This window comes from Cynocephalus volans, chromosome 3 (genome assembly GCF_027409185.1).
Source record: "Cynocephalus volans isolate mCynVol1 chromosome 3, mCynVol1.pri, whole genome shotgun sequence".
Classification (NCBI taxonomy): Eukaryota; Metazoa; Chordata; class Mammalia; order Dermoptera; family Cynocephalidae; genus Cynocephalus; species Cynocephalus volans.
In genome coordinates this window covers 88,805,536-88,820,678 of record NC_084462.1, presented here as the reverse complement: position 1 = coordinate 88,820,678, position 15,143 = coordinate 88,805,536, and the positions used below count along the sequence as shown (strand labels likewise).

The window sequence follows — 15,143 nt, the reverse complement described above, 5'->3', positions numbered from 1 at the left end:
CTGCTTTCCTATGTAGACAATTAATATGGGATCAAAGTATGACAGTTTAAAGTAAACAATGTGATAACCTTAATTGCACAGGGTCTTTATGTTTTTCATGATATTCTCCTAGGGGATGAAGCAAAACTCTCTCCACTAGGACACTTCAGCTTTTGCGATGGCGGTAGGTTGTCAAAAGTAGGCACCAATGTACAGCACTAAATCAGGGAGATTGTCTCCTAAAGTAAAGCAGTAATTTAAGGGGAATCAGATAATCAAGAATGAATGATATAATATCATTTCATTATATAGAAATGTAGAAAAGGGGGGAAAAACCCAGTAGCTCCTAGAGATCTTGCTGTAGGTCTAAATTTGCACAGTAATTCAGTAGCAAATTTATTATATAACTTAAAGAATTAGAGATCTTGATCTAGGTCTAAATTTGCACCATAATTCAGATATTTTAAGGGAACTTTAAATTTAGATTAGGATTTTGGAGAACTTTTTATAAGTATAAAATTAAATAAAACAAAGTTTTATAGACTCTAAGATACAAAAAGTCAAGTAACATTTGTAAACTGAGATATTTATACAGTTGAGTCACAAGCACACCGCAATATTGAGCATATGACTCAGACTTAGTATCTTATATACAGTTAGTTTTGAAATGTTAGGGCATTATGCCAAGGGTAAGCACAAAGTTTACATAATTGAAGATTTATAGGGACCTCAGGCTTGTTCAATTACTTTTGGGGTTTTACTCTAATGTTTAAACTACTGTCTTTGACCAGGTCCATCACGTTAGGGGAGACGTGTCTGTGCTCCAGCTTCCTACTGTACTTACAATAAACCCAAATTCCTATTACCACGACCTACAAAATTCTTTATGATATGACCCCTATCCACCTCTTCAGCTTCATTCATCTCTCATTCTCTCCAAATTGTTTATGTACTGCATTCATATTGGCCTTCTTTCAGTTCTTGGAACATACTAGATCCCCCCTTCCTCCAGACAAACTAGTTTATGTTTGTTTTCTCACTGGAATGCACATTCTGTAAGGGCAGAGATCACTTCCAGAATATTCACCATTGTACCTCCAAAAGGCTAGCACAGCATCTGGCACTGAGTAGCTATTTAATAAATATTTGCTAAATGGATGAATCAAGGAGATAAGTAAGATTGGTTGTATGGCATGGCCCAGAGTTGAGGCTGAATTTATGGAATGGGACTGACAGAAGAAAAGAAGATAAATTCATTATGTGAGGACAGCTGTGGGAATGTAGTAGAAATAAATCTTGGATCACAATTTTAGATATGCAAGGAATAATATAAATTTATTTTCATAAATATAAAACAACCTAGCTTTAAGTTTGAGAATTCCACCCTCCCTGGTTGGAGGAAAACAGCATCAGTTATTCTTGGGGTTTTCTCTTTTGCTTCATGATGGGATAGGGCTCAAGGATTTTATGCAGGGCCAAAGCAAGGGATAACTACAATGAAATGCCATTTTCCCTTGTCAGAGTAGCAAAATCCCAAAAGTTTGATAGGAGTTGAACAAACAAGCAGTCTTATGTACTTCTAGCAGGATTGTAAAACTAGTACAAAAAAAAAAAAAAAAAAAAAAGGATAAGCTGGCAATGTCTGTTAAAATAATACATACTCATGTAAATATATGCCTTTTGACCTAGACAGTCCACTTCTGAAAATCGATCTTGCAGATATATTTGCACAGTATAAAATGACGTATATATAACTTCATTCATTATAGCATTTTATATAATAGGAAAATGCTGGAAAAAGTTAAATGTTGATCAACAGTGAGCTGGTCAAAAACATTGTGCGATACCCATTCAATGGAATACTATGCAACTGTAAAAAAAAAAAAAAGTGATTAAGCTTCCTAAATACTGAGATGGGAAGATTTTCTATTTTATTAAGTACCAAAAGTGACATGCAGAACAATGTGTATGGCATGCTACGTTTTGTATAAAAATGGAAAAAGTAAAACAACAACAACAACAACAAAAAATATATATATACACATACACACATACACATATGTATACAGTTTGGGCCTGTGCATAAAGAAATCCTGGAAAGATACACAAGAAACTAATAACAATTATTGTCTATATTTTTGGGGAAAAGATGGGAACTGGGAGAATGGGGACCAGGTTAGCACGTAAGAATGCAAAACAACAAGAATATTTAATGATATTCCCTTCTACTGATTATATTATACATAATTATGAATGAGGCACAATGAATTATGAAATATAAAATTCAGTAAACAAAAGTTACCTTTTCATGGAATAAGAGATATAATGAAGTTTTCTTAAGCAAAATCAGGTGATTAATTATAACTTAAACAACTGCCTGTTTTCATGACATTTACTGAAATAGATTCTCTCTATCCTTTTTACATATTCTATCCCCAAATCAAACTAAACAAGTATTAGGCATTGTCTTTTTTCTTTTTTTGAAGAATTGCAGATGCTAACCTTTACTCATTACTTGCAAACTATCCATTTCTTTTATTGAAGTCTTAAGCATTTAGTTAGCAAATATTGACGTCTAATCTGTTGATTCCTTTGTTTAAAATTGGTGGGGTCAGTGTGGAACAGATAGATTTAGTAGCTCCTGAATATCTTTATATTGTGAACTGACTTAATAACTTTCATTTCTTTACAAGGAATATCCAAGTCCTAGAAATTCTTTCTCTGTTCATTATTGTTGCCTCCAAAACCAGTGGGGTGTAATTCAGAACACCATTATATTTTCCTTCCTCCTCTTCCTAAATGTAAACAAGGGAAAATCACATAAACTATAATCCAATTGAATGGACTTAAGTTTCCTTTTCCTATTTGGTCTACATGCACCACCTGGTGGTAGAGTAGTGCATTTCATATGCAGAAGAGTGTGTGTGTGTGTATTTTGGAGGTATGTAACATGGGAAAGAGAATTTTAATATTTTTAAATATTAAAAACACAATTATTCTGCACCAAATATCTAACAGAACACTTGAACACTCCTATATATATATATATATGCTGGAAAAGGGAGTAAAGGGGAGAATTACTCATGTTGAAAAGTAAAATGGCTTTCTCTTACTGACATTAGTTATAGATCTTATAATTCTAAACCTAAATTAACATTTATTCATTGTGCTAATGTTCTTATTGATGCAAAAGCCAAACATTGATGACCAATGTAAAACCATTTTCTTTATTTTTAATTTTTGAGAATAATAATTTTTAAAAGTATGTGTCCTCTTCCTTACATAAGTAGTTAGTATAAGTCACAGGTCACAGAATTTTAAAACTACAAGATACCACAAGAATAATTTCTACTAATACACTAATTTCACAAATGGAGCAGCTGAGACTCAGGTACATCAAGTGACTTGCCCAAAGTCATACTGGTCTAAAGTGGCCCAACTCAAGTAAGAGCCTCAGTCTTCCCACTTTCAGCCTAGGAATACAAGACATAAAAATTATACTCACATGCATAGTAAATTATCTCTGTATGAGGACATCCACACCTAACTCAGCTATATAATGCTTTAAGACACTAAGATGTGACTTAACACATATTAGTAGTTTTGTTCCAACATTTTGAGCACAAAGGAGTAATTAAAGAAATCCATGCATCACAAAGCTTTGGAAAAGATTTTCTAACTATTTAAATCCCCCCCTTATATATATATATGTTCAAAGGAATATTTTACCAAGTATGTACAACTGCTACATTGTAAAGAAGTTCCAAAAAAATGTCCTTTCTCCTTCTAACTGCTTGAGAATCAGAGATTTGTTTTTACAAAGTAGGTACTCACTTGTAGATTTAAGTATAAAACATGTTCATAGCTCCCTCTCATGACCACTGAATATTACACAAGCCTCCTTTTATTCTCGCTGTTGTATTCAACTAACAGCTCACTGGTTAAGTTTTAATTGCTTTCAATGAGGTCAGCAAAGGTATTTATCGAAAAGCCCTGAATAAAAGGCTCCACACACACACACAAGCACACACGCGCTCACACACACAGAGAAAATCCTCTTGCCTGTTGATTTATGGAAACAATTATGATTCTGCTGGAGAATTTCTCAGCTGAGAAATAGTTTGTAGCTACAGTAGAGAGGCTCAAGTTGCACAAGGCAGACAACAGACATGGAATTCTTATATATCCAGCTGTTATCAACAGAACAAGTAAGTTCCTGTTATTTGTCTTTAAAAACAATGCTGAATGTTTTTTAAAAGTTTATCTTGTTCTCTGGTTTGGTGCTGAGGGGAAAAGTAAAGCTACTAGATTTTTGAGCCATGTAAATATGTATAGTCATTATGCTGTAGAACTTACATAAAGATAAGGTTGAAGTTCTCCAGAGCAATCCTGACATTTAACTTGAAAAATGTGGGCAATTTAGGAGAAAATAATTGATTAACCACAAACGCAGAAGTATATAATAAAGAAATGTAGGGAAAGCATTTATATTTTGTTAGTAGTGATTGTAGAACTTAATTTAAATCAACAGCTCTCAGTGCATGATGTTTCTTACAAAATAGTAATTGGAATGAATGGTATGGTCATATTCTGATTTGTCTCTACTATTGTGTAACTTTTATAAATCTACACACAGAGTGGTAAAGATGTTGACATCTGTGAAAGCTGTTTTAAGTGTATCTTCAAAGTATAAACTACACTGTATAATACTATTTAATCACTGAAATTAATACATACAAATTTTTCTCTTCCTCTCTCCTCCCCTCCCCACTCTTAATCTCTCATTGCAAACAGAAGTCAAGCAGCAACCCACTTCGCAGCAACTGAGCTTATTACAACCTGTTTTTACAACAGAGAGTTACTTAAGGAGGAATCCTATATTGTTATAAGGAACTAAAAGGATAAGGCTAACAACCTGGAAAGAGCAACTACTCTTTCCTAAATCAATCTACAGTTCACAGACAGGAAGAGGTCAATGACCTAGGAGTAACAATCAACTCAAGATTTAATTTTCATTATGTTATTCATGAACACCCGGAGCACTACACTATAATGCACAAATGGATACTGACATGGATCCTGCCAACTTTGCTCTACAGATCATGCTTTCACATTATCTGTCTAGTGGGCACTGTATCTTTAGCTTGCAATGACATGACTCCAGAGCAAATGGCTACAAATGTGAACTGTTCCAGCCCAGAGAGACATACAAGAAGTTATGATTACATGGAAGGAGGGGATATAAGAGTGAGAAGACTCTTCTGTCGAACACAGTGGTATCTGAGGATTGATAAACGAGGCAAAGTAAAAGGGACGCAAGAGATGAAGAACAACTATAGTAAGTAATGTTTTTTATTTAAAGCACTGCTTATGAACCTTAACAGTCTGTTAAAGAATCAATTTTCAGGTGACATGCTTTCTCAGTTTTCTTGTTTTTTGAAAAAAAATTAAATGAAATATCATCTTCTAATTTCTCTAAATTGGGATAGTTGAACATTGAACTGTATCCCTAAAAATATCTACTGGAACAGAGTAAATGTACTAATATAGCTGAAACTGATAACCCAAGCCAAGTTGAAAATATGTATTCTATGTCTTAAGCTCAAAATGCTCATGAGTTAAGCAAAATGTAAATGATATTATTCACAATAAAATGTGATTTATTATTTTCTACCAAAACTCATCAGGAGATCTAATATAGTACTTATTGCTAGTTTGAGGAATAGAGAATTTATTTTCACTAATTTGATTTCCTTTGAAAAAATATTCCCATGATGTAAAATACTTAGTCTGTGCTCAAAAAATGCATTCTTGTGCAATTGTGTATAGTTATAAAATCGAAGAGAATCTGTAGTATTAGCATCTGTTCATGTTATAAGATTGTTTTAGAATGGTTAATTATATACCTAAGCAAAAGAATGGATTCTTCTTGACATTTTCTTTATCTAAATCTTCTGTGTCATGAAAGTTCTATCTTGCCTTAAGAGAAATGCAAATGTGAGGAAATAAAAGTGAGTTGGAATAGATGTTAGTTTCATGATTTTCAACTGAAAAGCCTTTCATCTTCCCCAAGAATCAGTTATTTTTTTTGTCTTGAAATATCAGGGTTGGAGTTTTCATTTAATAGTTATGATTATGCCAATGGTATTTAATGGGGAAAAATATTTAATGACATAAAATATATACCTCAACATATACATTAAGGATTTAAAAATCCCTAAGTGAAAATAAATTTTATTTGTATTACTAGCACTAATGTTATATCATTCTACAATATATGTGTACAAGTCAATTGAACATAAATGCATGGAGATGACGGTGTAAACATGTGCCTAGCACAGTGCTGGGCTTGCAGTGCAGTTACTTAAAACTTTTGCTGCTTGTTTACTGAATGACTTCTAAGCTTCTAAACTAATCAACCAATAAATGGAAATTTGAGAGAACTGTGTTTCCAATATAAAAATGAGAGGATCTTCTTTTTAACCATAATTGATGTAAAATGTTAAGTCCATTTTATGATTTTGTTACTATTAATGTTTTATTACTACTAATAAAGGTATCATGTTACTCCTAGAAGACTCCTAGAAGATTATAGTAAAGTTTAGATAAGAAAATGACAATTTGGAGGAAGTTTTGTGGATATCTACTCCTACCTGAGCAACAGAATTTGGCTTACAATCAATTTATTTAAAAGTTACTGAGATTTATTATGGATAATAAAAGCTGGTGGAGAGGACAGAGCCCAGGTGGAAGTTATAACACGTGGGTCAAATCCCTGTTTGTGAATAACTTTGGAACAATTTCTCAGTTTTTCCAATTCCCATTTTTTTCATTTGTAAAATGTGACATATGTACAGATGACCTGCAATATACCTTCTGGTTCTTATAGTCTATTCTATTCCAAACCACAGAACATATTACATAAATGCGAAGAAACCTAAGTACCCATTATATAATTATCACACATAATGAATGAGATGAAAGTGAATATTATCTCAGTGAGCTGTCTAACAAATTTCAAATTGTAGTAATAAGGTTAACAAACTTAAACTGTGTGGAATTCTTTTATATATTGACTAGTTCCTTTTGAATACTTTTACCAAATAATGAAAAAGTGAAAAATTTGATGTAAAAACAGTGAAAATGAATAATATGCATATTATTTGGGATCAAAATATCTACAATTGGAATGCATTCACATGTGCAAATTCTATTTTTGTTAAAATTTTTGTTAAAATTTCTTAAAACTATGAAACTCAGCTATTTGTGCACATACACAAAATGCTAAAATTATTTTATAGTTTGAAGTACAATTTAGGGCTAACCCAGTTAAAGTCAATTTGGTCAATTATTTTCCTCTAAAACTAATTCTACAGTAAAAAAGAAAGAAGGTCATCTTACATCATTAAGAATTAAAATGTCACAATGCCAATGTACTAAGAAGACATAATATACATTATGTAAATAAGCTTTACTTCTATATGCTTTTTCATGGGCTATATATATGGTGTACTTTGATACACTAAATTCTCCTGGAAAGGGAAACTTTCATCAGTATTCTTTCACTAAACTCTAAAATTTAAGTTGTGCTGTTACCCTATTGAAGAAGGAGCCAGTGAGTTATCTCCAAATTTAAAACGAGGCTAAGGAACTTATGTCTATAGGAAATCCTAAGGGAACGATGGAAATACACCAATGAAGAATATATGGAGAATAACTTATTAGAAGAAAATTCTGATAGGCATTTTCTGTTACTTAGGGGGCAACATTACTAATTTTAAGAGTGAACGTCCATACATAAACGTACAAATTAACAGATGTGAAGTTGAAACTACCTGGAAAGCCAGGTACAAAGAAAATGTTCAACAGAATTTGTTTAAAATTGATAATCAGAGGATGAGAAACTTGAAATTACAAAATTTGAAAATTGCTTACATTCCTCAATCATTAAGTGAAGGAATTAACAAATGAACAAAAGACTTTTTCTTCCTATTTTCATTAAAATCAGAGTAAATGGTAATTGGATTGACTAGCAGATTGAAATGCAGCAGAGTTCAGAAGGTGATAAAGATCAGAATCAAACTCTGAATTTCATTTCCAATGTTTTGATACCTTAGAAATTTTAAAAGGCTATTAATCACCCTTCTTTAAAAGTCTTTTGAAATGGTATTAATTTTAATATCTTAGATGATAAAGTTTTACGTAAAAAGTAAGATGCCAGCTATGGGAAACGTAATTGTTCTCTCAGTGGCCATGGAGAAAGTCCCCAGTTCATTCTCACGGCTTTTCTTTGAATGAAAGGGAAAATGACCTGGGGATGTTAATGGGCCTCAGGGGATTGCTTACATCACCAGCAGAAGCAAAACTCTCACATAGAAATGTGGCTTATAAGACATTGGTGAATATGGATTGTAGTTAATAGGGGAGGTGAAAAATCTGGGTGTGTAATTTTGCTCCCAGAAGGTGTTGGGCTAGGGTAGGTATATGCAGGGCTTGGAGGAAGGGAAGGGAAGTGATGGGGAGGTGAATGTGATCATCCATGTCTCATATCTTTAGGGAATTTAAAAAATTAATCAATTACCGTGGATTGTGAAGGTCTCACTTACTTCAGTCTTACCTTAATTAGAGTGTTGTCTTGTGAAATATTTTAAGTTTAGAATGAATACATAGCAGGAAGAGTGAACTAAGGAAACCAACAGAAGTAAGACCTGCGTTAGTAGACATATAAGCAAGAACAAACTGTATAGATGGGGGAATTCATGACAGACCAAAAGAAGCTGGACCACATTTCTGACCTTGAGGGGAGAGAAGCTGTTAATAGAGAATTGGTCCTAGAGATTGTACAAAACTCTTACCCAGGAGGCAGAAAGCCTCTCCTCCTTTCTGATTCTTTCTGGTGGCTCCACATTTATCCTTACAGTAGGTTTCTAACTGGTGAAACTAAACCTAACCCGAGTTAATAATAAGGACAATAATATCATAAAATGTCCCTGCAATATGCACATTCAAGATGAGATAAATATTCATGTTCTCTATGAAAGGTCAATACTTCCTATTTTGTTGTCAGAGCTCTCCCCTTGGGGACAACAAGGCCAGAGGGTGAATTTAGATCATTGTTGGACCAGGCAGCTCATCAGCAGACAGAGGCAATCACTTCACACCTGACAGAAATAACACTGCTGTTTAAACTTGGAATCGAGGTGCCGAGTGAGAGATGGCAGCAGTTCACTGGGCACCCGACAACCGCCCTAAGAGACAGATGTGGAACAGAGAACCCAGTCTTTCAGGGTGATTTTCTTGCTTTCAGTATCCAATTACTAAGAAGTTGTGCTCTTCCCAACAATAGTCAAAATCTCCCATTCGTTTTAAGAAGAAATCCTTAATTGTCATAAACCACTGATCCAAGGGAAAGTATGCCTCACTTGGTCATGATTGAGCGTTGTTAGTTACATAGCAAGAAAAGGGTTAGCCATTCTGAAAATTGGCCAATGATTTGGCAATATTCTCTTTTGGATTGTTAGACTGTGATGGGATATGGCCTAGCAATTGGCAAAAAGCAAATAAACACAGTGTTGCTGGATTTGACTTTGGCCACAAAACCTTCAGTGACTCAATTGTCAACAATTCTTTGGATATGTTCCTACTCTACAATAATCTCTGTTAGTAGGAAGTAAATATACATATCACCTCTGAATATGGAGATGGTAAATTTGCTTATGTTCCAAACAGTTCTTCGCAAGTTATCGAAAAGAATAACAATTTACATTATCAAAATAAAAAATAACAATATAAGACCAACCCTGACTTTAAAAAATGGACAATATGGAACATATCTAAGGAATTGAACTGAAATTCTAGAAATTATTGACAAGATGGAATCCTGTAGAACTTGTGACCTGCATTCCCTTAAGTAATTCATCAAGGCTTTAAATTATGGAGAATGAATAAATTTCTGGAGAGAAGGTTCGGAAATATTAGCTATTTTTGAAAACTCTAATATTAAGAATTATTTTTCATTTCATAATCTCTCTCTCTCTCTGGCTATCACAAGTGTCTGGCACTTATTAAGTGCTAATAACTACATTCATTGCCACTGTTCATTGCCTCTTATCATCTGTTATTTCCTTTGTAAATCCTCATCTCAACTGACCATTTCTATATCACTTCCATTTCTATATCAATCCAGAGTATCTGATCATGTATTTTTCCTTGTGACTCATTTGTACGACTACTCTTCAGCCTATAGTTTTATAATATTCAGAGGCCCAAGTTAATAGGAGAGAATGCAAGAAGACAGCTTTCAGAAATATGGAAGGGGTTGCCTTTTCTTCATTTTTCTGTCTCCCAGTGTTGGCTAAATATTGTTATCAGCTGGAGAACTTAAAAAAATACAGGTCCCTCACACAAAGAATCTCATTAAGTTGACCTGGGATGCAGTCTGGGTCAGGAATTTTAAAGCTCCCCAGATAATTTTGACATTTTGCCAAGTTGAGAACCACTACACAAAGGGAATCCCATTAGATTACTGGGGAAACTGTACCTCGATTAAATCAGAATCTCATGAAGGTAGGGAGGATCCAGGCATCAGTACTTGTTAAAGTTCACCAGTGATTCTAATGTGCAACAAAGGTTACAAACAACTGCTTAAGGGGATCAAGAGTTCTAATTCAGCCTGGACCTCCTCAGGTATCTTGGGAATGTCTCAGAACCCATAGAGGGCTTCGGAGTGAACTTGCACCCTAGAGGACTTTAAAATAAGCTTGATTAGGGATGAATCTCTAAATTATGCATTGGGGGAGTTCTTCTGGGCCCATATGACCTCTCTGACAAATCTCAGTGGCCCCAACATTTGGTGATCTAGCCTGAAAATGTATGTAATGACAGGTCTGTAGCTACTATGTAAGAAAGTTGCTTTGGTGAACTAGTTAGCTGCAAGGAAGAATAGGTCCTGTGCCGTATTCTCACAATGACAGGCAGGTCTGAATCTCTTCCGACACTTTCAAGTGGTGCTGTGCAAGGAACTTGGAGTAGGGACATAAATACCAGCTTACTGTCTACTTAAACGAACCACTTCTGACTATGAACCCAGATGCCTGCAAATTAGATTCTCACCTCTTATATGAACCCCACAAAGTTCAAAGGCAGAGATTTAAAGAAACTACTAGTGGGTTACTTCAGTTGATTAGAGCATGGTGCTGATACACCACGGTGTTTGATCTCTCTACCAGCCAGCAAACAGAAAAAAAAAAAAAAAAAAAAAAAAGAAAAGAGAAGAGACTACTTCCAGCCTAGAAACCCAGTGGGGAAGAAATGACAAGTCTAGAGGATCTATCCAGATTAGCGAAAAGGATGTGAAGATGTGAAGTTAGAGGCTTGTTCTCTTCGTAGGACTGTGATGATGTACAACATTAAGGCAAAGCTTTCTTTATTTTCTAAGGATCTTAGCTTTCTTCCTTTGTATCAAGTAATTTTTGGTAGCACAGTAACTTCCCTAACATGATGCATTAGAATAAAAATCTTTTCTGTATTTCAGTTTCACATTTGGCACATAGAAGAAAATGCAGAAATTGTGCATACCTAAGTAATACGGAAAAAAAAGAACTCTTGTTAAATGAAATGGACTTCAAAATGAACTCCTTCCTTTTTAAAACCATATCCAGCCTTTCTATACCCCAAATACACATGGTTTAGAAATGAAAATCCTCTGCTTTTCACTTGGTTTGGAAAGCCACATTAAAGAGTCACTGAATATTTAACTGCTTCTTGACCAAGTTTCATATCTGCACTTGAGATTGTCTGGAATATATATCTCAAATTCTTATCTAGAACTTGAGATACTAACTTACATAGAGAAGCCATATCAAACGCACTTACAAAGAAAATGCCATTGAAGTGTGTGAATGGTTTTGTGTAGTAATATGTAAAGACAAAGGGATTAGGGTGGGGAAGGAGAGAGAGAATTATCCAATACCCATGCCCAGGTGAAACCTCGTCTTTTCTCAGAGGGAAAAAAGTTTGATATATACTTGGGAGAATTGGCTCTAGAGATTCTCCAGTTGCTCCAGTCAACTTCCCTTCACAAGAAAGTAAACTCTTCTACTGGAGTGGTCATGAGTACCTGATAGAGCCATTAGCTAGTATCCATTTAAGAGTAAGTAGGAACAAAATATCTTTGGAGGGAAAGAGTAGAGAGAAAAGGAAAAAGGACATGATATAAAAATTAATGGATTTTAAATCCTTTGTATACTTAAAAGGACTCTCATAAAATATAGCTTTACTAACTTTTTTGATGTACTTAAGGAATGAGGGCAATGGAATGCAATGGATTGATAAGTTAGTAGAGGGAGGATTTCTGAGATCAAAACAAAACAAACAAAACCACTAAAATGCTGAGGGTTGGATTTAACCAGAAACTGTAGTAATAGGGTACAGAGGGGTTAAAATGATAACAGATTATTGCAGGTATTGCTTAAATAGGAGGTTTGAATCTATTAATTTTGTGCCCAAACTGTAATAATCTTCACTTATTTATCAGGACTATTCTGAAACCAAGTTTATTTTTAAAAGTTTTTTTCAATTAAACTTTTTTTAATTGAAATATATTGATTGTATATGTTTGTACAGGGGTACAGAATTATATTTCAATACATGTATACAATGTGTAGTGATCAAATCAGGGTAGTTAACAAATTCATCCTCCCCCAAATTTATCATTTCTTTATGATGAGAATATTCAAGCTTCTCTCTACTAGACATTTGAGAACATACAATAGATGCCTAGCACTACTGTATACCAGTAGAACTTATTTTTCCTGTCTAGCTGTAATTTTGTGTTCATTAATCAACCTTTCCTTATCCCCTGCCCCCTCCCCCTTTCCCAGCCTCTAGTAACCACAGTTCTACTCTTTACCAGGTTTATTTTTATGATTAATGTAATACAAGAGAAATGAGGCATATTTCAACATCCTTAAACACCATATTTATCATGTTCCATTGTAATATTTCCCATTTTTATCTGCCAATTTAAACTTTAGATCTAACTGTAGATAATATTGAAAGAATTATTTAAAACCAAATTCAGAATCAACTTAGCGGGTAGATTTTTCTCAAGGCAGTATTTCCAAACTGTGTTTCTTAGAACACTAGTGCCTCTTGGGATATTAATGGTGTTTCCTGCAGCATGGTTTCTGTGGCTAACACACTGGGAAATATTGGATTAAATAAAGCTGTACAAATTTTTTTATAGCAGAATTTCTCTGAGTCTGTACTACACTAATGTAAATTGAGAAATTCTAGGAAAAGATCATATGAGGGTCTTCAAACAGTTCATAGAAAGATTTGTATTATCTTTTAATTCTATTTTCCATGAACTTTCTGAAGTACCCTCATACTTGGTTTCCCAAACTTAGTTGACAACACTACACTTCCACCCTTACCCCCATCCCACTCCCAGCCCTTGATTTGGGTAGAACAATTAAATTTCATTAAATTGGAATTCTAGGACTATGGTCTTGAGATGGATCTTTGTTGTAGTCAAGAATTAAACCAAGCTGCCACTCAGTTGTTTGATCCAAATAAAGGGCTATAAAATTGACTTGAACCAATATTTTAAGAATAACCATGGACCAAGCACTTATATATGCCAAAGTCAAAAGCCTGTATATAATTTTGGACTCTTAGAGTAGTACTTTTGGGCATGGATGCTGGGCTGAAATCCAGAGATCTATGAAGGGATTAAAGCCTAATCTGAGGTTCTTTCTGAGTTCTGAGCAGCTTTATAGGACCATTCTCCTAACTTGAAATGATGCCCAATAGCTATTATTTGGACCACCTATAAATTGACCAAAAACATTTCCCATACAATAACCTAAAAATGTTTTAGGATTTCAACATGATTGAAAAATTCTTATGATATGTACCTAAAACAATAACCTTTCTTCTACTTTTCAAAAAAGTAGTTTGAGCAAAAGTTGTAGGTATTTCAATAACATCAATAAAGAAACAAGTTTTATTTACTGCCAAAAAAACTATTTAAAAATTAAAAATTGAGCATAACCTTATGGGAGGACTGTAAATTTAATGAAATAATTTTAATATACTTTGAAGAGATCGCTTATTTAATATTTCAAATAGAGACAGAACAAGTAATGGTCTATTCTCTTTTGTGTCCAAATTGCTTTTCTTCCCATACACAGCACATCTGCCTTGTCTTATAGTACTTTATGTTTGCATTTGGCACTGCCACTAGAATACCAGTTCTGGAAAGATAAGCACCATATCTCACTCTTCGTTTTATCTCCTAATAGTAGAGGAAGCAGCACTTAGCCCAATGCAAGAGGTGGAAGGAGGGAGAAAGATTAGTAATCACTCAGTATATTTCTCCTTTAATTTTTACACATCTAAAATTAGTTATAAGTAAGAAACAGATCATTAAATTATCATGAAAATCTAATGGACAAGAATTAAAAGCCTTGCTGAAATAAAAGAGAAATACACCTCTCTTCCCTCTTATTCTGCATCATTAAAAAAGTATTGGTCTCCAGAACCAATTTGACTTAATGTCTTTCTAGCTAATTTCAAGGGACAAGTGGAAAAGTTAGTTTATTGTAAAGGCCAACTACATAAGCAGGTACAGGCACCACTTGTGACACTGGAAGGGTGATTGTCAGGGCATGGTGAAGACCAATCCTGGAAGAGCTATGGCCCTCCTAAACACCTATTCTTATTCTCACCTGTCAACTAATCCCTGTATGTCAAAAAGGGATTATGCAGACTGTAGAAACGAGGCAGTGGGCTTGTTTTGTTGCCTACTAATAAGATTGATTCTAGACCTGGTCATCAGCACTGAAGAGAGGAGAGGGCATATGTATAGGGAGAAAGGACTGGGAAGAAGTGAAAGTTGGCGAATCTACTCTCTGTTTTTGTGCCAGTAGCCAGATCTTCAAGAGAGTCTTTCAGTGTCTTATGATGTCTGTAACTGTACTTCTGACCACAGGCCTGCTTGGTCTTATTTATATTGAGGCAGCTCTCATGAGGAGGTCACCTGTGAGTTGTGGGCAGCTTCCTCTTTTGTTTGCATGAATTATGAAGACATCATATAAAACTTCGAAAGGACTGGTGACCTGTCTTTTCATTGTGTTATTAATTCAACAAGTGATCATTGA

General features: G+C 34.4%; 2 protein-coding genes across 2 annotated transcripts in view; one reads left to right on the top strand and one right to left on the bottom strand.

Annotated features, from left to right (window-relative positions):
* FAM227B (family with sequence similarity 227 member B) overlaps positions 1 to 15,143 on the bottom strand; it is a 229,500-nt gene that overhangs the window by 82,189 nt on the left and 132,168 nt on the right. The window lies entirely within an intron of this gene.
* Positions 4,007 to 15,143, top strand: part of FGF7 (fibroblast growth factor 7) — a 73,948-nt gene continuing 62,811 nt past the window's right edge. Inside the window, exons 1-2 of the mRNA XM_063090973.1 lie at positions 4,007 to 4,187; positions 4,774 to 5,317. Coding sequence (XP_062947043.1) covers positions 5,032 to 5,317 — 286 coding nt within the window. The 5' untranslated portion in view covers positions 4,007 to 4,187; positions 4,774 to 5,031. The remainder of the gene's footprint in view (positions 4,188 to 4,773; positions 5,318 to 15,143) is intronic.